The sequence below is a fragment of the Mugil cephalus genome, chromosome 21, assembly GCF_022458985.1.
Source record: "Mugil cephalus isolate CIBA_MC_2020 chromosome 21, CIBA_Mcephalus_1.1, whole genome shotgun sequence".
Taxonomy (NCBI): Eukaryota; Metazoa; Chordata; class Actinopteri; order Mugiliformes; family Mugilidae; genus Mugil; species Mugil cephalus.
In genome coordinates this window covers 7,987,205-8,009,554 of record NC_061790.1, presented here as the reverse complement: position 1 = coordinate 8,009,554, position 22,350 = coordinate 7,987,205, and the positions used below count along the sequence as shown (strand labels likewise).

Below are 22,350 nucleotides of genomic sequence, written 5' to 3'. Positions count from 1 at the left end.
GGCAGGCACCTCTGGAGATGGTGCAGGTACCGCCGGAGATGCGGCAGGTACCTCTGGAGCTGCAAGAGGGACCTCTGGAAATGCAGTTGGTACCTGTGGAGATGCGGCAGGTACCTCTGGAAATACAGCTGGCACCTCTGGAGCTGCAGGAGGGACCTCTGGAAATCCAGCAGGTACCTCTGGAGATGCGGCAGACACCTCTGGAGATGCAGCAGGCACCTCTGGAAATGCGGCAGGTACCTCTGGAGATGCGGCAGGCTCTTTGGCAGGTACCTCAGGGTCTGTGGCAGGTACTTCCCCAGGCATCCCGGCTGCTGTGGGGGACAGTTCTGGTTTTGTAGCCAATGTATGTGGCAGAATTAAACCAAAGCTGATCCTTTGTGTTGCCATCTTGTGTTGTTTGAATCCCCTCTTCAGGTCCTTGTTCTTCTGCTCCTGTTGCATGAGGGGTTGAGTCTGCTCTGTCTGGAGCGCTGGAAACTCGGAATCGTCGAGCTGCATGCTGAAGTTCTGCTCAACGACCTCTTGGACATGAGATGTGATTTTCCAGGGGTTTGCTGGCCGAGGTTGCTCCTTCGTAACAGACTTCTCTGGAAGGGAGATGTTGTGCTGAAAGTCACGCAGAGTGGCCTTTGGTATTCCTCTGCGAACCTTGCTACGGTATGTTGCACTGGTCTCCATTGGGAATCGATGTGTCTGTTGACTATTCGATTCAATGTGTTGCTCTGATGAACGTGAAATAATTCTTGCTATCGCTCGCTGTGTGTCTTCAGGTAATGTACCGATCAAAAACTCACTAGTGGACTTAAGGGGCTAGCTCCTATTTATACTCTGGGAAGATTGACAACATCAAAGGATCAAAGCATCAAAGCCACTTTTTAATGACGTTTTAGTGACATCACTCTGTTGGACACCATAGATATATCTATGGTTGAACACATGGAACCAAGCTGACACCCGATGACGTCAGATTCTATTGTCGAGAGCTCCGGAGGAGTGAATGAGCAGAAAGAGAAATCTAAATCAAATCAACATTTGGTGTGACCACCCTTTGCCTTCAAGACGGCATTAATTCCTCTAGGTATACTTGGAACTCAGCTGTTAGGTTGTTGTAGGTCATAGTAGGTCATGTAATCCCAGACATACTGATGATACTGAGATCAGGGTTCCAAGGGGGCCATGCAATCACTTCCAGGACTTCTTGTTCTTCTTTACACTGAAGAAAGTTTTTAATAGAGGAGATCTATCCACTTCATCAAGTGGTTAAAATCTCCGTGGCTCTATGTTTCCATGTTAACTGCCCCTAGTTAACTTGGATTCAGATGATACACGTGGTCCTTTCCTCTTGACCCTCCTTACATTAATTCTAAGATGAGGTAAGGACATATAAGTCCATTTATGATACTGACAGCTTGTCAGTAAATAAATAAAATTAATTAAAAAACGAATTGCCACAAATAGGTGCAATTATTTCATTATTATTATTTTAACAAATGCAGATCTTTGGGGTTGTAAGAAGTGTTTTAATAATTTGTTGTGTCACTTTAAACTGTGTAAGAAAAGAATCACAGATGACTCCAATTTCAGAATAAAATGGTAGCCCCAAAGTATTTTAAACCTCTAACACATTAAACAAGTACTACAGTACTTACCTGATCAGTTTTTAATCTGACAAGTCTGGCTCTAATTATGACCAGAATCTTGAATAGCTGGCTGCTTGAAAACTACGATAAGTTGCCCCACTGACACACATTTCCTCCCCAGAACATTTTATCTTGAATGTGTCCCATCAAAACTATGTTTCTCTCAACAAACCACATTCTGGACTGACCCACCTAAAGGTAAGTGGAGAGATTGAGAGTTACTTGATTTGCAATGTGATCACTGATTAATATCTGATGTTAGAACAAGTGGTAAAAGAAGAAGCACAAACTTGAACCAAACCCTCGGTTTGATCTGATCCAGTGAACTGATGGATACAGTTTGCTTGTGATAGCTCCACATTCTGGTCAAGTAGTGTAATTTCTGTGTTGCCAATAACGAGAACATATGTATATGATGATTTGTTCAGCATGAATCCTAACGACATCGTTTCCAGCACCAACAAACGATGTTTACAACACTTCCCTGGCTTTGGCTTCTGGCTGAAATTCAAGTCCAGAATGGTGCAACTTCAGCCCCGAAACTGAAACTGACAGTGTTGAATGGTCACAAGATTGTGTGGTAAAGAAAACCCCTTCGGAACATCCAGACATGAAGAGCGCTCTTACTGACATCATTATCCAAACCAGTCATAAAGAACTGACTTCACAAGTATGAATACAACGGTTTCATAAACCTCAAGAATAAAAAGACTGACAACTAATCTAGATCTAGAAACCACGGCAGCTCTGTAACAGGATTCTTCAGACAGCGAAAGTTTAATTTTAGTTTCAGGAAGGCTTGCAATGAATAAGGTGGTCACCTGATCTCAGCTTGACTCACCCCCTGTTGCATATGTTGAAGACAAAAAATACAGGCTGTGATGTACAAACAAACATTAGAAGGGGGCTGCGCAAAAGGTTTGGCAAAGCTTCGCAAAAGAGGAAACTCTTAATGATTAGTTGCAAAGGATTCTGCTCCATGAAGTGGAGACAACACATGAGAGTTTACAAAAAGATATAAGTATTCTAATTACTAACTAAAACTAGATGACAAAATGAAATACAAGGTAGTGGTAAAGTATAGCTACTAAGCACGGTGTGGAATCTTTAAAATGCATTTACTGCAGCATCAACTTTAGTTGCAGACATTGCAGTTTACACTTAGGCCGTTAGGTGGCAGCACCGCATCCTCAATAAGAATAAAACACAAAATCAAAGTAGAAAAAAAATATATATTAAAATGTAAAATAAAATGGACATTTAAAATTACAAACAATAGGCGCGAACAGAACATTTATGCCTTTTGTTTTTTCCTTCCTTGTATAGAAATACAAACGCTGCCGTTAAGCCATCCCCAGACGATTTTGTTCCTGTCCGTTTGACGTTGTTGATAAAGTTTGAATTTGAACCACTGTGTTGCTGAAATCATGGCGGCGGATCAAACTGTGAGCCGAGCCCCCCCTGCACTGTCTGCCAAAGTGGTCGGGTATGTTGACAGCTGGTGTAACGACTTTTTCACGGTGTTAAATTATGTGGGAAAGAAGGATGAGGCAATTTAACGGCTACATAACGTTGTGGCTGTCGAGTCTGGACTAGCAGTAGCATTAGCTCATTGCTAACTTAAATGTAGGTTTGTTATGGCTGTGTGAACTTGCACGACTTTTAACGTTAACGCTGTAAAACCAGGACAAGTAGGCCTTTATGACGACACCATTGCATTAGCAAGTTTATTTTACAGTCGCAAAGTAATAATCTTAGATGTTGCTAACAAGCTGGTTAGCTCATTCGTAAGTGAATGCATACACTATCCCAGGGGTATCAAACTCATTTTAGTTCGGGGGCCGCATTCAGCCTAGTTTGACCTCAAGGGGTCCAGAACAGTAACACAATAGCCTATTAATCAATAAATAACAAGAACTCCAAATATATACCTTTGTTTCAGTGCAATGAAGTACAATATGAAAGTGTTTACATTCAATGAACTGCACTATTGCAGAGCATGTAATGAACAACCGGACATTTCTTAAGAAAGGAAGTGCAATTTCTGTGTAATTCTAAGTCTCAGTGTTGTGTTATGTCCACAGCTCTTACTAAACCTCAGAATAACCGCAACTTTCATTGGAAAAACTGCAGTTCATGTCTTCAATATAATTTTTGCACTTTACAAATTCATCCCGCAGACCTTATGTTTTACACCTGTGCTCTACCCCTACAAAGTGTAATGAGTGTAACGGCTGTATCTTTTTTTCTGCAGGTCATTTGCATATTTGACAATAAGAGACAGATTGCCCACCATCCTGACTAAAGTCATAGACACAATACATCGCAACAAAAACAAGTTTTTTGAAGAATATGGGGAGGTAAGTACTGTTACTGACCATCTCTCTTAATCTGATATGTTTTCCATTGCGACATCCGAAATTATGAGGTCCATTTGAAGACTTGAATCTACCCGTGTTTCCTCTTTCCTTTCACACAGGAGGGTATCAAGGCAGAGAAACAAACAATATCTCTTCTGTCTAAGCTGAGGAATGAGCTGCAAACCGATAAGCCAGTGCTCGAACTGACGGACGGCCTGCAAGACACGGAGTCCTGGAACCAGTACCTGCAGAGACACCAGATGCTGCACGAGGACCAGGACTCCGTCAGCTGGTTCAAGTCTCCGTGGCTCTATGTGGAGTGCTACATGTACCGTAGGATACAAGAGGCCCTCTGGCTCAAGTGAGAACCATTGACATCTATTACGAGAGCAGTTGCTGCTTTAAATATCCTTAGATTGACTTCTAGTCTTTGTGGTTCTCATTATTTTATGCTTTCATTTCAGCCCACCAATCAGTGACTACGATTACTTTAACGAGGGAAAGACTCAAGGCTATTTTGAGTCGACGCAGGCAGTGATAGCCTTATGTACATACTTGGAGGGCGTCAAAAAGAACATTGAGGAGCTTTCAAAGACTCAGCTGTTTGAGCATTTCTACAAACTGCTTCAGGTCAGTCCAAAAAAAAAAGTTTTAAGTTGTTATTATCAGTGTTTTTGTAATCTGCTTCATGTGGCTTCTAATACCCTAAAATATCTGTACAAATGAGAATATGTAAACAATATACTACACATGTTTTTGTACATTAACAACTCATTGATCGTGTGATTCTCTGTAGGTTTCTCTGTGGGGGAATAAATGTGATCTGTCCATTTCTGCTGGCCAAGAGAACTCCCAGAAGATCAGCCCAATAGATTCCCTCAACAGCCTACAACCCTTCATCTTGGTGGATGACTCCAACATGGTATGGTCAACCCTCATGTCTGCCCAGAGGCCTGGGCAGTCTGGGAAAACTGCCGCAGACAGAGTGGACATTGTACTTGACAATGCTGGCTTTGAGCTAGTCACCGACTTGGTCTTGGCTGATTTCCTGGTTTCCTCTGGCCTGGTACGTCAGATCCATTTTCACGGCAAATCCATCCCATGGTTCGTCTCTGACGTCACAGCTAACGACTTCCAGTGGACCATCCGACAGACCATGGCGGCCAACCACAAGTGGATGTCCAAGAGTGGTTTCCACTGGCAGAGCTATCTGAAAGAAGGCGTGTGGCTCTATCATGACCATCCTTTCTGGACACAGCCCCATGAGTTCTGCGACATGGCTGCTGATGCTCCTGAGCTGTATGCCACCCTGCAGAGGGCAGACCTGCTGCTGTTTAAAGGTGACCTCAACTACAGGAAGCTGACGGGGGACAGAGAGTGGGACCACACTGTGGGCTTTGACACTGCACTGCGAGGGTTTGGGCCTGCACCACTGTGTAGTCTGAGAACTCTCAAGGCCAACGTTCAGGTCGGTCTGCAGCCGGGCCAAGGGGAGAAGCTCACCTCCCAAGACCCAAGCTGGATGACGAATGGCAAGTACGCTGTGATTCAGTTCAGCAACCCAAAGACGGAATAGTCGGACGGACCTCAGGATGCCCCTGGAAAGACGTGCACTTAAAAGAAGTACCAGAAGCAGGAATAACATTCAAGCCATAAGACTATTTAGTTACAAAAGACTGTGGTGTCTTTGTTCCTCACTATCACCACTTCATCAATTTTGATACTGAAATGCAGAGTCGTGTTTAATAATTATTTTCACAATCGATCAATATCATCTCATATTTAAAACATTAGCACATTCAGATCGAAATGTTAAATTATGATTTGAACCAAGCAGCCGACCTCAACACTCAGAGCTAACATATCAAGAGTCGCTTAACACATTGTGCACCCTGGATTACTTCCTAATGTTTACTGGTTGACGTAGATGCTTAACAATTACTGAAATAAAATGTATTAAGAATTAGGCTTTATAAATCCCCATCCTTCTGGAACAGCACTTCACAATCTAGCATGGGAGAGGGATGATAAAGGTAATTTAAGGTTCTTTTTATCTTTTTAGTTCAGCTTGGGTTGTTTAACTGTGTCAATTGTGTCACTTGCCGTGTGCACGAAAACAAGCCGACACCCATTTAAACTCACTGGATCGTTTTATGACCGTTTTTCTCAGTTTGATACGCGGTTACTTTGGGCAGCTTAGCAGCAGAAGTGACGACGTGCTTGTTGTGTTTAAAATGACAGCCACTGTATCTGCATTGATAAAAGCCGATGTCTTTGTGAACACCATTTTGTCATGCGAGTCCTTGCTGCCACCGTTCAGAAGCGATGTTTTCTGGATTCCTCTCACTGCTGCTGCAGAACCGATACTTTCATTATTGATCAATCGATGTAACTCAATAAATAACTGCAATGTTTTCGTGCTTTCCCCCTGCTGTCGTACTGTTTGTACAAATTATTCCTCGAATCCAGATTAGAAGTGCAGCTGCAGTTTTTCCACTGGCATGGATATGCAGACAAATATGATGGAGCCACCTAATCTGTATACACTCAAAGAAGTCATCAGCGTGAATATTCACCAGTGACAATAGTCGTTGTCACCTGTTGACCTTTTAAGACATTCGGGTCAGGTTGGACTGAGAAAAACAGCCGGAAATGCTGCAACATGTGCATTACAATTCTGAGCTGGTAAAACTGAGCGGCATAATTTAGGCTGCTGACATTCACTGTGACTGTAGTCTGTTATGAAAATGAAGTCAATTACCGTCAGGAGCATCTTATCTCGAGCCTTTTAGGTAATTTAGTTGTTTCGTTTCTCACCCTTCATTTTGCCGTTTCTTAATGTGACAGCGTCATCATTTTATTCCAAGAAAAATGCAAAAAAAATATATCATCAGGGCGACTTGTTTTCCACTTGACCTGACATGTCCTGAAAATGGGGCTGTTTGCTCAAGGAAGATGTTGCACAGGGAAAGTGAAATTGAAGGCTCCGTGCCAGTTTTTTTTTTTTTTTTTTTCTATTCCTCTTGATGGAGGTCGTCAACAGCCTCACGTGATTTTGATTATAAGTTTCTCACATAAATGACGACGCGCGTCGCACTCGGGAAGCTTTGATTCAAGTGACGTTCTTTCTCTTTCCACCGTTTGTTGTGAAACGTGTAACCTGAAAATGACAGCTGTGCGCTTGTTATTTGTTTTTAACCCACATTAGTGGAGATTCTTTTCACAGCTGCCGGGACTGTTTGAGAGTAACCCCTAAATTCAGTTTATTAGATTTCTTAGAGGTGTGTCAGCTCACAAGGTTGTTCTATGTATTTTCTCTATTTTACCTTGAAGCCTGTTCCCAAAACATCCGAGGACGGAAAAGGTTCCCTCGACGATTACAGTCCTGGAACCTTAGACCAACTGTTAACCTTAAAAACATTGATTCCCTCAACAGTTTATCTGCATAAATACTCTTGTTCCTTTGCTTTAATATGTATACAGTGTTCTATTTAACTTGTGACTTGACCCGATAAACTAATGATTAACTGCCCTCCAAAATCTGCCATCCTTCTTTTATTGTTATCCCACTTAAAAAATGCAATTGTCTTTTCTGTAAAAATTTGCTTGTGATTTTTAGATTTTTCTTCCAGAAAAAAGGATTTATGTCCTGCAGCGGTGAATTAATTGTTATGAATTGATTGTGTAATTGCTGGCTGTCAGAACGAGATTCGACCTCCGGCTTTGTTTGCCGTGTTATGGTGACCTGGCACTTGAATGCACCGCAGCTATCGATTTGGCCGCATCTTTAATTTGTTTATCCTTCTTTTTAAAACCTTTCCACTGTTGCCATTGTGTCCAATGAGCCCAGCTAGGTGCCTGTGAGGTGAGAGGCAGCGGGAGCGAAGGATCTGACGGCGCGAGTTGCCCAGAAGATTAAGAGGATGATTCACGTGTAATAGGTGAGTGGTGTATCGTGGGAGATTTCGGTTTTCCTTCAGCCCGTGTTGTTTAAAGCCATTGTCGTCTTGTATCTCATTTCCACAGTGATTTGATTTGATGCAGAGCCTCAGGTGCGTTCAGTAATCCGCTGCAGGCTGTACATCATATTTGTTGCATGCTTCGTGTCAGCCTTACAGCTACTTTGCAGTTCACTGCATCCAATAAAAGCTTTTGAATGTAAGACGAAGGTGAAATGGAAATAATGGGAGAAACGGAAGTTGTCCGAGAATCCCTATTTCTGTCTCCTTTTCCCCCCCGCCGACCTTCCCTCCCTCCCACATATTAGTAAAGATGTATTAGAGGAAAAGAGCGAAATGCTCAGTGAAAAAGTGGAAGGAGGAGCGGAGGGGGAGTGGGGGGCGGGGGGGGGGGGGGCTCCTTTTTTCCTTGTCATTTTGGAGCAGAAGCACAAGGCAGAGGGATCTGAAGTATAGTGGTCCCTCCAAGTTGTCTGACAGGCATTATTGGGAAGAAGAGACTCGGAGGACGCGAGGAAGGAGTAAAGAGAGAGGGAGCGCAGCACTCATCTCCACTCCCCCTCCCAGCAAATGGGAGAGCAAGTCTAAATCATGTTGCTTATCACTGCTGTTTTGCTGTGATGTTGCTCAGACAGAGCCCAGCGCAGAGCAGGCAGCCGTGTGGACCAGTCCTCAAACCCAGGAACAGCCCAGCCTCCTCAGAGCTGGAGACCCTCTCCCCTCCGCGCCTCTCGCCTCTGCCGCGTGCCCCCCTCGGTGACATGTACCCCGAAGAGAGCCGGGGGTCTGGAGGGGCAGCCACTGTGGACTTCCTGGAAGGGACGTACGACTATGCCGCCCCCACCCCTGCCCCGACTCCTCTTTACAGCCACTCCGCCACTGGCTACTACTCGGCTCCTCCAGACACTCACGGACAACCCTCTGATGGCAGCCTTCAGTCGCTGGGCAGCGGGCCGACCAGTCCTCTTGTCTTCGTGCCCTCCAGCCCGCGACTCAGCCCCTTTATGCACCCACCCAGCCACAACTATCTGGAAACCACCTCCACACCCGTCTACAGGTGAGGGTGCACAGTTTTTTTCTGGATCTGAAGAAAATGGGCTGCTGGGTGTTTAACTGACATCTGGTATGACTCACTGCTTTGATTTCGCTGCTCAGGAAATGAGGTTAAGGTTATTTTTTTTAGACCTTACTGATGCATTCAGTCATGAATTTCTCTACTTTCTTTGGTTAGTTCATGTGAAAATGTGGTTATTATCTAATGAGTTTTTTCAGGATGCATCATTTAGGTTGATCTGTCATTCAAAGTTTTTGTATATACTCCATTAAAAAAAATAAATGAAGCTTACTTTTCCTAAATAAATGATTTACATACTATGAATTTATTCATCACACAGTCGTGTTGTTTTCTTTTAAGTGGAAGGAGGTCAAAGCATTGCTGCAGAACATAATAATTATAACTCATAATGTACAGCAGTGGGATTCCGTTAACCGTCGTTATAAACAACACACAATTATATAACCGCATTGTTATTAATCTTTGGCTTTATGCAAAACATTAGCATTATCTCCATAGAAAGGATCAAGCTTTGCCCCGGTTTCTAATTCCAGAGATTAAGGCCTTTGTCAAGGACCTTGAGACAGGAACAATACGTAAGAACAAGGGCGGTACATGTCCAGATCGTTTCCTGACTCAGGTGGAAAATAGTACTCTGCTCTTACACTCAGCCACGGTCGAGTTAAAGTCGGTATGCTAGGGTTTGATTTCATTTGTAATCGACTCGTTATATATATACATATATATATGTGTATATTTTATATATTATTATGTGCTAGTAAAATACTGGAGTTTATAGAGATTCATTGACATCATAGTTTATTGTTATCTTTATAAAAACACAAAATGATCTCATTAAAATTCACTAACTGTTGCAGGTCCAGTCACCAGTCGCTCTCCAGAGAGGACCAGTGTGCCACCCGTGAGGAGGCGTACGGTTCGGGGGAGCTCGGAGCCGGGCCCGGGGGCTTCGAGATGACCAAGGAGACTCGATTCTGCGCCGTTTGCAGTGACTATGCCTCCGGGTACCACTACGGGGTGTGGTCCTGTGAGGGCTGCAAGGCCTTCTTCAAGAGGAGCATCCAGGGTAGGCTGCTGCTTTACCTGTTCGCATAGGATCGTGTCGTATTTGGTCATACTTTGCGGTTTTAATTGGAGTTAATCGAACGCAGAAAGAGCAAAATAATCTGATAAGAACACAGAGTAGTATGACGCTCTGGAAGACAGAACATTTTGTGAATCTAAAGAATTATCCACAGAATGAAAACAAATAATATTTTAAAATGGAAAAGAAGCAATAAAACTAGGATTTAATGACTGTGCCATTAAAGGACACATTTCATTTATCAGTTCTTTACTGTTATTATTTTTCCCATTATGAGCTATCGCCCATTTTTTCAACCACGTGCTGTCGTCCCTGTGCATGCACCAAAACCTCATCTGCTCCGTGACTTAGTCGTGTGTATGATATGATGCTGGGGCGGACTGATGCAAAGTCTCACAATGAAAGGCCGGCCAGGAAGAAACCAATAGTCGCCATGGCGATGATGAAGCCAAGATGCCTTGTTTTAATTTTCTCCATCTCAAATTCATTTAGGATGGGAATAGAGTGTTCCTCAGCTACTAAATAACCTAAATCTGAACTGAACGCTGGAGTGGGGGAAAGTAATAGATTTTCTTCCATTTCAGGTCACAATGACTACATGTGCCCAGCGACCAATCAGTGCACTATTGACAGGAATCGGAGGAAGAGCTGCCAGGCTTGTCGTCTTAGGAAGTGTTATGAAGTGGGCATGATGAAAGGAGGTGAGTAGAAATACTAACAGGAAAAAAAGGCCACGGCCAGTGCGTCTTTTCAAATTACTTTTATTAAATTTTATTATTTTCATTTAAATATAATGTTGTTTTACACTATTTTGCCTTCTTGAGGCACTAATATGATGCGAACACGCATTAAAAACTGACTGAGAGGACACTAACACCAACATGAGAGCGCTGGTGGATGCAGATAAGCCCGAGAATAACTTTAACTTGACCTTGAAAAGATTTCCTCTTAAGGAGTACAACTTCTGATTAGTGCACACCCACATTTTTGTTTGCATTCCTCTTGAATTACTGAGTATAATCTGCACTTTGGTGCTTGGTGGTTAGGAACAGGATGTGAAGTTGTGCATGCAGAAAACATTTAATTATTTATATATATATATATATGAGAGTCTCTTTTTGTGTATCTGCATTAAGCCCCCTGCTGTGTCCTCAAGGTGTGCGTAAAGACCGGGGCCGCGTTCTGCGGCGTGACAAGCGACGGGCTGGCGACAGAGACAAGGTCACCAAAGATCTGGAGCACAAAGCGGCGCCCCCTCAGGACGGGAGGAAACGCAGCAGCAGCTGTAGCAGCACCGGCGGTGGAGGAGGCGGGTCTTCGGGGACTAACTTGTCTCCAGACCAGGTGATGATGTGGAAACAACATGGACAGCAGATTTCATACGGCTCCACCTGTTAGTTGTATTGGTTTCGGGATTTTAATTTTGACCATTAATTTTAGACCCTTGTGTCCTGCTAAGTGATCTGTCTTTGATCTGCTGTGTCTTCAGGTGCTCCTCCTGCTCCAGGGTGCCGAGCCCCCGATGCTTTGCTCCCGGCAAAAGATGAGCCGACCCTACACGGAGGTCACCATGATGACCCTGCTCACCAGCATGGCCGACAAGGAGCTGGTCCACATGATCGCCTGGGCCAAGAAGCTTCCAGGTGTGGAGAAGCACCACAGATTTACATCCATAGACTATTTTGTCAGCAGCAGCAGAGAAAGTCTCCAAATTATAGTTTAGCGTAGAGATCGATCAACATATTGGCTGGTCGGTATATCAGGTCGATATTTGCATTTTTTTGGTGTCGGCCAATACACGGGTGCTTTCGCCAATACACATATTTTTTTTTTCTACTGGCAAGATTTAGAGACAGGCGCAACCACAGGCAGCCCTGCAATGCATGAGACACTGTGGACCTGTGCAGCCCATACATTCCCCCTCTTAGCTCATATAAAAATAAGAGTTGAAAAAAACGTTTTTCTTTTGTTTTGTTTTTTAAAAAACGCTTACCAAACCAGGTATCAGCCATCAGCCACTGCTGATGTAAAAAAGAAAAACAGTATCGGTATCGGCCCTAAAAATCCATATCAGTCTATCTCCAGTTTAGTGCATTTTCCGCAGAACCAAACTTAAGTCTGAAAAACTTAAGTGGAATTGATTTATTTGTCTCAACCCACCGCAGGACTAAACTGCCATAATAAAGAGTGTCTGCAGGATGTTGATAGATTGACGTTTTTTATTTTTTTCTTAACAGACACAGCCTGATGGAGCAAAAACCTATTACTTACCGGTCCTGCTAGGAAAACAAATGATCAGCCGTTATTTATTTTTAAGTTTTTAGAAAGGTTTTTAGGTTAAAAACCAGATATTGATCGAAGTGCTATAATATAACGATGGGTTGGTGCCTATCTGATGGTTGGTGCAAATGTTTGGCTTCAAGCTTAGGTCTCTACCTCTGGACTGCCGTTCAATAATACTTTCCCACCAAGTAAACAGATGTGATCAGGTCTGCTGGATCATCAATGTGTCTGTAAAGGAAGAGACTTTTCCAAAGCTTGAAAACGTCTTGTCTCTCTTAAACAGTCGTTTTTAACAGCTGCGATACGTGACGGAGGTTGTGGCTGTATGTCGTTGTCTCTCTGGCTTCTTGGGCGGCAGCAAGTAGATGGAGACCTTTATAGTGAAAGCACATACAGGGACACACACACACAAATGCAGAGCCATTACGGTGATGGTAATTACAGCCATCACCTTTGAGAGGATTGTTTGGCCAATCTGTTGGCACCCCATAGAGCTTAAACGCAGTAAAAGACACATCACCTCTTTGCATGCGCTCTCTCCGTCTCTCGCTCACATACACACATACACACACACCTGACAGGTTCTGAGTAAACCCTGATTTACGTCACTAAAAGCCCGAAGGCACACACAGTTTTAATTGCCAGGGGTCCCAAACGGGACAGAGAGGGGTGACAATGGGAGAGAATTGGCTGTAATTACATATGAACGGAGACAGCTGAGTGCCAGCGATAAGACTCCTGACAAGAGCAAGGAGGTGGTGGATGGTGTCTTTTGAGTCGCAGCCAGAAAACAAGACGCATCTCATTTTATGTTTATGGTGAAACTGAACAGGAGACGTGGAAGCGGTTTTCTTTATGGTCTTGCTGAAACGCGTAAATCCTTGCTGTGGTCTTTGTGTGTGCTGCTCCAGGTTTCCTGCAGCTCTCCCTCCACGATCAGGTGCAGCTGCTGGAGAGCTCGTGGCTGGAGGTGCTGATGATCGGGCTCATTTGGAGGTCCACCCACTGCCCCGGCAAGCTAATCTTCGCGCAGGACCTCATACTGGACAGGTAGCTCTCGAGTCCTTACATTTTTCATCTTGCTGCCTCTCGTCTTCCCCCCCCCCCTCCCCCACCCCCCCAGCTCTTCTTGCTTTCTCAGACAGATCTTAACTTTCATCAGCATTGTAGATTTTCCATTTCACACCTTGCCAGCCATTGTGCCATCCCAATACATCCGTCACAGAGTGAAAGACTAATTACATGTTCCCCACGGAGAGGAGAGCAGCCTCTCTCTAACCCTAAATACCCCCTCGTCATTATAATGCCGAACAGGCAACTACGACCGAAATTTAATCAAAACCTCAATGCAAGGAATGATGGAAAGCGGAGAACGGCGGAGGGAGAGATGACGGCAAGGGAGGTGAACAGAGAGGACGGGGGAAATAGAGATGCAGGGAGGCTGGGGTGTTTTCTGCTTCGCAGGCACAGTCTGTTCCCTCCATTTCCCTCCACGCTCAAAGTAAACAAGCCGGCCAAACCACGGTGTCTGCCTCAGAGAGAAAAGGAGAGAGGTGGAGACGGCGAGAGGGACGAGGGAGTCATGCAGGCAGACAGGGCTTTTACCATCTGATGTGTCTGATGGTCCTATTTGATTCGAAAGTGTATTACCGAGTATTATCTCTAGAACCTGGCCCCTGTGCGAGTGTCCTCACCCAATTGGACGTGATGACTAAAATGCTTGGGGTTGACAAATTCCCTTGGCTCTTTGCTGTCCAAGTTTATCTTGCACTCCAACCGCTGTACATTATCCATCTTTCCGTCATTTCTCAACTGTGCTGACAAATGGAGCGCTGCAGCGATTCAGCCCATTAGTTGTTTATCTGCCACTCTTTGGATGGTTTCACCGCTACAGGTGAAGTCAGGTTCCTCATCCTTTGATGGTTGCACTGCCGACTAAATCAAATCAAATTCGCCCGTTGTTGGTTTTGTTTAAAAGGAGGAAAGGTTCAGAACGTGTGTTTTGTGTCATTTCTGCTCCGCAGGAATGAGGGCGACTGCGTTGAGGGCATGGCTGAGATCTTTGACATGCTCCTGGCCACCGCCTCCCGTTTCCGCATGCTCAAACTCAAACCCGAGGAGTTCGTGTGTCTCAAAGCCATCGTCTTGCTCAACTCTGGTAAGGCAATCGTGTTAACGTGAAACATTCGGGGGAGACTGTTTTATGGATAATATACTTTAGATCGGGGGCGCTCGCTGAACATAACATGTTTTTAATGTCACGGAGTCTCGTTAGCACGTGCACCACGCCACGAGCTCCCACCTCCGTTTCAGAGGGTAAATATTGAACAGTGTCGAACTGCACCCACAGATGTGTAGCGCTGAGTGCTGCTCAGACGCATTAAGTGAACAGTGTGTTCTGGAGAGTCCTGTACCGTCAATACGCCCAATAACCGTTTCCATGACAACGTGAGACAGCGCACACAGGACTCTGTTTGTCCTGGAGATTGAGATATTCTATACGAGAAACTGAGACGACTGAAATAACTGTGGGATGACACGACTGGTTCAGCTGCTGGAGCAGGATGAACTTTTGATTACCGCGTGATTACAGTACCGCATCTGACATGAAAGCTTTTATTTTCATGCGTGAGTCACGTCTTCATCAAATTAAAGTTGAACATGGTCTGATGTTTGTTTGTTTGTTTTTGTTTTTTTTCTTTCCCCCCCCTCCGTTTAGGTGCCTTTTCTTTCTGCACCGGCACAATGGAGCCACTCCATGACAACGTGGCAGTGCAGAACATGCTGGACACCATCACCGACGCGCTCATACATCACATCGGCCAATCAGGGTTCCCGGCTCAGCAGCAGTCGAGGCGACAGGCCCAGCTGCTCCTGCTGCTCTCCCACATCAGGCACATGAGGTAAAAGTTGATTAGAAATCATCTCGTTTGCTTCTCATTCAATTTATCATATTCCCTGCCGCGAATCTTTAAGACAGCGGGAGTTTAAAACATCAGCGCTTACGTCAGTCGACATGAGATTTTTTTTTTGTTGGTTGAACCAGGAGACAAGGATTTATCTCGAGAGATAAAAGGTTTAGTGATTTTCTCTATTTTTTAAAACTGAAATCAGCTGATTCTGCCAACAGTCCTCTCCCATATATGGCTTGGTTGGTTACATTTGTTTAAGAGCAAACTCAACAGAGCAACAAAAAAAAAACAAAAAAAAAAACAGCAACTTTAAAAACTCACTAGAGCAGGAGTCTTCATTGTTTCTCAGGCCAAGGACCCCCCAAGCTGATGGGTAGATTAAGTAGGGATCCCCTACCTGCTATTTGTGCTCTATATTAAGATCAGCCTACTGGTATTTATAAATATACATTATTACTATCATATCATTTTGCATTCAATATTAAGCTGTTCAAATAATACAAGTTCAAATTTCAAACGTGCAACAGTGGCTTTACCTTTAAACATAGCTAAATGTAGTAGGGACAGTGAAACATTTTGGCCTCGGTAGTTGGCTGATAGGAGCGAGCTGCACTGCGTGCGCATGGGGACTGAATAGGCTCTCGGCCAAGTACGGCCTTGTGATTGGTTCAAGAACGATTGGGGCGGGGCCTACTGTGTATAGGAAGATTAGATTGACAGGTCTGGGCTAGCGTGAAACGGTGCACTGTTAAGAGAGCTCCTGTGTCACTAAATGAGTGAAGGGCAGACTGAAAGATAACCTCCTTGTTGGATTTGTGTTAATGTGCCTTTAAACAAATTTAAATTTTGGGGGGGGGATAAAAAAAAAAAGAAAAATGTCTAGTCAACCTAAGGTTTGTGGACCCCCCTGCAGTACCCCCGTAGACCTGCAGGTCTTTGCAAAATCTTTGGTTGCCTAGACATTTTTTATATACTTTTTCATTTCTGACCGCAAATTTAATTTTTTTTATAAATACACATAAAGGTATAGCTTAATATCGAATGCAAAATGATAATAATAATAATGATAATGTATATTTATTTTTATTTAAATAGCTTTTATTTAATATAGAACACATATAGTAGCTGGGGGGTCCCTACTTAGTCTCAGTTTGGGGTCCTTGTCCTGAAAACATTTGAGGATCAAATGTGTATTCATCCCCAACAGTAAATAGCCCCTATATTATTTATTCCTTGTTGGAGAAAAACTAGTATAACTGAGAAGATTTATGTCCTCAGTGAGAATAAAAGGTAAGTGATTACAGGAAAATGGGAGAACGCCACCATTATTTCATTTAAAATAATATCAAAAATAACCAAGAAAAATAAAATGAAGGGTAAAAAATCATGAATCTATTGCTGAAAAACAGTTGATAATTCCTCAAGGTTTTAACGCAGAATTTTAAGATGTAGCGGCCTTCAGATTTTTAGAAAGGAGTGTGAAGTTTTGATCCTTTCTCTGACTGATTCCTATAGTTCCTGGTTTGCTTGGTTTCCCTGCAGCAACAAAGGCATGGAGCACCTCTACAGCATGAAGTGCAAGAACAAAGTGCCTCTGTACGACCTGCTGCTGGAGATGCTGGACGCTCACCGCCTCCACCGGCCAGACAAATCCAGCCTGTTTGGGTGCCAGGCCTCCAAAGACCCTCCCTCCACCACCAACAGCGGAGGTGGAGGCGAAGGCGGAGGCGACGGCAGCGGCTGCTCTTCCCCAGCTGGATCCGGTCCGGGACCTCGAGGCAGCCACGAGAGCCCGAGCAGACCCCCCTCAGGTCCAGGCGTCCTGCAGTACGGAGGCCCCAGGTCTGACTGCACCCACATCTTATGAGCCGGGCAACACGTGAAGGTCAAAAATCCCTTTCACCGATGTTGTGTTTAGCACAGAATGAAAAAGGTTTTTGGAATTTCGAATTGATTTCGTGACAGAATTATTTATAAATTCTGTGATTTTAAAGCTGTTTAGGGAGAAACTTCCTTTGAACTTTCGCCAACTCACCTTTCATGACGTCTGTGATTCAGAGTCCGTCTCTAACAGCTTTTCGGTATCGCTTATTACTTGTGGCACTCTGTCGGTGATTGGAAATGACGAGCAGCTAATTCTTTCCGTCTGTTCACCTCGACCAAAGTGCACTTCCTCTCGGATTTAAGGGGGTAATGGGCATTATTTTTACTTTTGCATTTATGGTGAAAATAAATCAAAGCAGGCAAAAAACAAAAAAACAAAGTGTAAATGATTTAGTGTTGTAGTTCCAACATCAGGTATTATGTATACACACAATTTAAAACTTGAGATATTTGAGGGAGAAAAAAGTAAATAAAAATAAAATAATGAAGTGTTGAATTTTAAATAGCTTCATGATCAGATCCTGATGGACGACAGGCTTTATCGCCGGGTAACCTCGTGTTATCCACATGTTTTTGTGTACAGGGGGTTTGTTGTCTATGCTTACTTGTCATCAGCTCTTTTCCCTGAATATAAACACACGTGTGTGTTTGTGTTTGGCAGAGAGACTACAAGACTAAAACATTTCAGGTTGATTTGATGCATAGATTTGTGTCTTGTGTCCAAAGCTACAACCTGTTACTGTTCATTTCCTAATCCAGTGATTGCATGTTGAGCTTGGCTGGATTCACACCAAAAAGACAAACAAACATCGTAACGCAATGTTTTTATGAAGAAAGTGTTTTCTATTTTAGTAGCTTTACACCAACTACTAGTGTGACTGCTTGATGTATAAAATGTCCAAAATCATGTATTCAAATAGCTTTTTCAGTCTGGCCAATATATTAAATCACACCACAAATGACAAAGAAAAGCAAAGTGACAATTAAGATTAAATTATACTGGACTTTTGTTTCTAATCCTTAGTGATAAATCTAATTAGCTAGAGAGATTAAGTGGGGACCATCAATATTAAGCTATCCCAATAATACACAGGTTTAAATATGAATTTAATAGGGTGGCAGTAACGTCTTCTGCCTCCATTTATCCTTTTACTAAAATATGTTGGACTCATGTTAATGTGAAATTTACATTTGTAGAGGAAAATGAATATATACATAAAATGTCTAATCAACCAAAGAGTTGTAGTACCTTCACAGACCCTCTAGGGGGTGAAAGTTTCCATGGTAACTCTCTATGTTAGACTTATAGCTGTGTTGGTCAATCTTTTTATTTTTGAGAAACTAGAATAAATCTAAGAATGCATTTTAGACCAGACTCAGTTTCTCAAGGTGGATTCTTCGTTAGCCGCGGGCATCGACCTCACTGGTTGGGAGCGTTTCAGGGTGTGTGTCCAGTTCAGCGTCTTTCTGAAGTCAGATCAGATAATGCATCTCTTCCCGTTACCGTCTTGCCTTTTTTCCTGTAGTTTTATAAGATGCAAATTTCTTCACGGTGTCTGATCGCGTGCGCACATCCTGTCAAATTTAGCAAACTTATACACTGACAAAATGCCACTTCGCATCCTTTTTAGGGTCGTATGAAACGCTTCATAACTGATCTTTAAATATAAAACATAACTTGTAGTTTTTTTACTTGACACTGACTTGTCTTTATGCACGATGTATATGTTAATGGTTAACCTATGTTAACTTCACTCTGTTAATATACTAAATTATTCGTTGTCTGGATGGAAGCGATAAACACACAGATTCCTTCCACTTGCAAATTGAATTTGGCCACTTGTGGTGTAAATCCAGCCAAACCTGACTCCCCCGTCATTTCTTTACTGTGTATATAAATAAAAGCATCAATTGGGTAAAGCTGATGGATCACTGTGTTTCTCCTCATGTGCAAAAACCAATTCAGAGAACAGACCGAGGTAAATACTTCATGTTTTATTATTCGCAAAGAGGGTATTCTTCATGAAGTCGGCATTAGCAAACTGTACATACATAAATAACCATTTTTCATAATTAATTTTTATTTTTACAGATTCTTTTTTTTTTTTTTTTTTTTAACAGCGCCGTGATTCTGATGTCTCATCAACGCAGAATAATTATCGCAGTTATTACAAAGCACATGTCGCAGCCATCTACTAACACACTACCAGTGATTGTTTGGCTTTCTTAAAAGCGGGGGCCTTTCAAGTACATGCTCAAACACAAAGATAAAAAAATAACTGCCTGTATTCAAAGGCATTTCAGACGATAATGTACAAATCAGTGGATTATCTTTTTAAAAACAGGAGCGCTCGTCTGTTTTGTCTCATTTGCCCCCCCGAGTTGATTCAATACTGAAATTAAAAATGGGAAGGAATACGAGCCTTGGCTTTTGTTTTTGGAGGGCTGGGTGGGTTGTCGGCCATCTTGGTCGGAGGGCTTCAGTGCAGTACCTTGGACAGTTCTCGCGTCAGTGCTATAAGTTCAGATTTTAGCTGTAAAAATCAGACTTCATCTCAAAATTCAAGCCAGTTTCTTTTGAAGTGTGCCGAGGAAAAAAAATATTAAAAAAAAATAAATAAAAAGCTACGCCTTCAGAGAGCACTCCCGTTTCAGTCATTTTTTTTTTGTCCGAGGAGATCTTCAAATGTGTCATTTTGGAATGAAACTCTTCACACCTAAGACTGTGAATGATTGCTACTCAAACTGCAAGTCTACTCTACAATTTACAGGTACAATATCCCACACGGAGGGTGGTGCTTTAGCTTAATCAATGCTAGAAATCTATTGACTGATTGAACACTAAATAAATAGTAGCAGCACTGGATATCATGGACAAAAAAAATAAAAAATAAAATTAAAAAATAAAAATAAGCACAGTTGACTTTGGCTCCCAACGTACAGTATATAAATAGTGCTTTGTTTTTCAATGATTTCACAGGTTTCTACAGAAACCTTAAAAATAATATACACATTTAAATTAAAACTAAACTATTTGGACTGGCGACGAGGGGTCTCCAGGCGAAGGTCCGTTTAGTCTGGAGAGAGTATTTTAAAGGGTTGAGGTGATTTCAGCGGAGTGGGCGCGCGATGTTAGTGAGTCTTCGTGTCACCTCTAAGTCACTTCATAAATGCAGGTAGCTCCCCAGCGCGGGAAGAGTTCGTTGCTTTAGGGCACAGGGTGAAGAGGAAACATTCAACGGAGTCCTTGGCAAAGCAGAAGGAAGAAAAACTCCTCATATGGGCGGAGGTCCGTTGGTGTAGCGCAGCATGGGGTGGAAGGAGCGGGCGAAGTTGTTGGCGTGGTGGCAGCTGTAGTCCTCCTCCGTCATGGGCACCAGGCAGGCCAGGCCGATGAGGAGCAGGAGCAGCAAGTGGACGGGGAGCGCAGCCCTGAAGACCCGCAGCAGGAAGGACTGTTCCTTTGAGGAGGTGGAGGAGGAGGAGGAGGAGGAGGAAGCGGGGACGCCGTCCGGGAGGTCAGAACGGGAGGAAACGCAGCCAGCGGCGCCTGGTGATCTGCTCCGGCTGCAGGAAGAGTCAGACAAAAGTCAAAAACAGCGGAGAACAGACCTGAGTTCAGTAGTATTTGCAAAACGCAGCTGTATTGTAAAGGCCCTGTGTAACTTTCAGCTTCATTTGAAGGTTTGATTCTCTACATGGGATTAAAAAAATGACGATCAAGCCACTTGTTAGTGCTCGGACTGATAGGATTTTTTTTTTAATCTATGTTTTATTTGACAGTTCACTAGTTGAGAAACAAATGAGATGAACCTCCTCTGTTTATGGAGCGTCCTGATATCTCACCTCCTAAGTTTTTATATCAAACACCTTCTCATTGAATTGAATGAGAACGTGTGTCCCAACTTTTGACTGGTCGTGTAGATCGAAGGACGTTACAATAAACACAGCGTTTGCAAATACTGTTTTACCCAAGAACGAATACTCAACAGGAAGCGAAAGGGACCCAAATCCAACAGGGAAAAAAGTTCAAGAGAGTCAGAGATTCACACACACACAAAACAGGCACTTGCACATGTACAACAACAAACAACAACAAAAAATAAAATCTAACCACAAACATTCACACTGTAGATAGTGGCCTGCGGCTCGCCGAGGGGGAAAACGCTCTGGTTTTGGAGCCGACTATGTGAGAGTTCAATGCCACAAATCCTTCCAAACAGAAGCAGGAGAAAAGCCAAAAAAGCCTCTCTGGAGATTTCCGCCGTCAGAGCCAAGACTCAAGGGGAAGAACAGTATGTTCTTACTGCGACTCATCCTCACTGAAGGAGGCTGAAGGAGGTCGGGGACGGGCGACTTCCCTCCAGCCTCTCGCGCTGCACCTAATTTGATTTAATCCCCCTCCATGCAACGCTGTGAGGAGGAGTCGTGTTTATTTATGTGACCGACGGTTTAAGGCCACGCAGCATCTCCTGCTCTGCTGGATTCTTTAGCCCATTAGCGCATGACGCCTTAAATCATGGACAAATACTTTTCTCCATGGCGAGACTAGTTTAGGCCGTCTTCACCAGGTATGTTTTTTTTTTTTAAGCTTTCGAAGACATAAAAGTTAAATCAGAAATGAGTCAGAGGAGGGTGAGTTTAGAGGTCTGGAAAGGAAACAAGAGGAGAAAGTGGGAGTTAACGTAGAGGGAAAACCTGCAGGAGGTTAATGCATCATATCCTGCTGTAAAACTATGAAGGGAATGAAACAGGAAGGAAACGTGAGAAAGAAAAACAGAGACACTAGAGACAGCTGGACAGCTGAGGAGATCACTGGGGCTCAGACAATGCCATCTAGTGGGTGAGGAAGGTACTACAAAGTCACTCAGAAGCCAAAAAATAAATAAATAAATAAATTCATGATGCCATTCAAAAAGCAGCAGAGCAAAGAGAAGCAGTGAAAAAAAAAAAAAAAACATTTAAAGGAGAAAGGGAGCGGCCTGATGTAGGCGATTCCCCGCTCGTTTAAGAGCTGACAACACGGCCTCTAGGATGAGGGACGATCATGGAACACCGGGTTAAAGCTTTAAAGCAGTGAATCAAAGATACTACGAATCAAAACGTGAATCCCAAATAGTTTACTGTGTATGAAACTTGGTTGATTGTGA

At 43.3% G+C, this 22,350-nt stretch overlaps 3 protein-coding genes across 4 annotated transcripts in view; 2 read left to right on the top strand and 1 right to left on the bottom strand.

Annotated features, from left to right (window-relative positions):
- Positions 1–2,990: 2,990 nt before the first annotated feature.
- Positions 2,991–6,417, top strand: armt1 (acidic residue methyltransferase 1). Its single transcript, XM_047573604.1, has 5 exons — positions 2,991–3,129; positions 3,898–4,003; positions 4,123–4,364; positions 4,468–4,633; positions 4,800–6,417. Exons 1-5 carry the CDS (start codon positions 3,071–3,073, stop codon positions 5,577–5,579), a joined length of 1,353 nt encoding a protein of 450 aa, XP_047429560.1. The 5' UTR covers positions 2,991–3,070; the 3' UTR covers positions 5,580–6,417.
- Positions 6,418–6,571: 154 nt separating this feature from the next.
- esr1 (estrogen receptor 1) lies at positions 6,572–19,836 on the top strand. Of its 2 annotated transcripts, XM_047573603.1 has the most exons (10): positions 6,572–7,944; positions 8,594–9,019; positions 9,895–10,103; positions 10,706–10,822; positions 11,278–11,465; positions 11,611–11,764; positions 13,316–13,454; positions 14,429–14,562; positions 15,124–15,307; positions 16,859–19,836. In XM_047573603.1, exons 2-10 carry the CDS (start codon positions 8,724–8,726, stop codon positions 17,181–17,183), a joined length of 1,746 nt encoding a protein of 581 aa, XP_047429559.1. In that variant the 5' UTR covers positions 6,572–7,944; positions 8,594–8,723; the 3' UTR covers positions 17,184–19,836. The 2 variants fall into 2 exon arrangements, with proteins under 2 accessions (XP_047429559.1, XP_047429558.1); XM_047573602.1 differs by lacking the exon at positions 6,572–7,944 and having other exon boundaries at positions 8,379–9,019.
- syne1a (spectrin repeat containing, nuclear envelope 1a) overlaps positions 19,181–22,350 on the bottom strand; it is a 110,948-nt gene continuing 107,778 nt past the window's right edge. Inside the window, exon 147 of the mRNA XM_047573600.1 lies at positions 19,181–20,767. Within this exon, the coding sequence (XP_047429556.1) occupies positions 20,476–20,767 (292 nt within the window). The 3' untranslated portion in view covers positions 19,181–20,475. The remainder of the gene's footprint in view (positions 20,768–22,350) is intronic.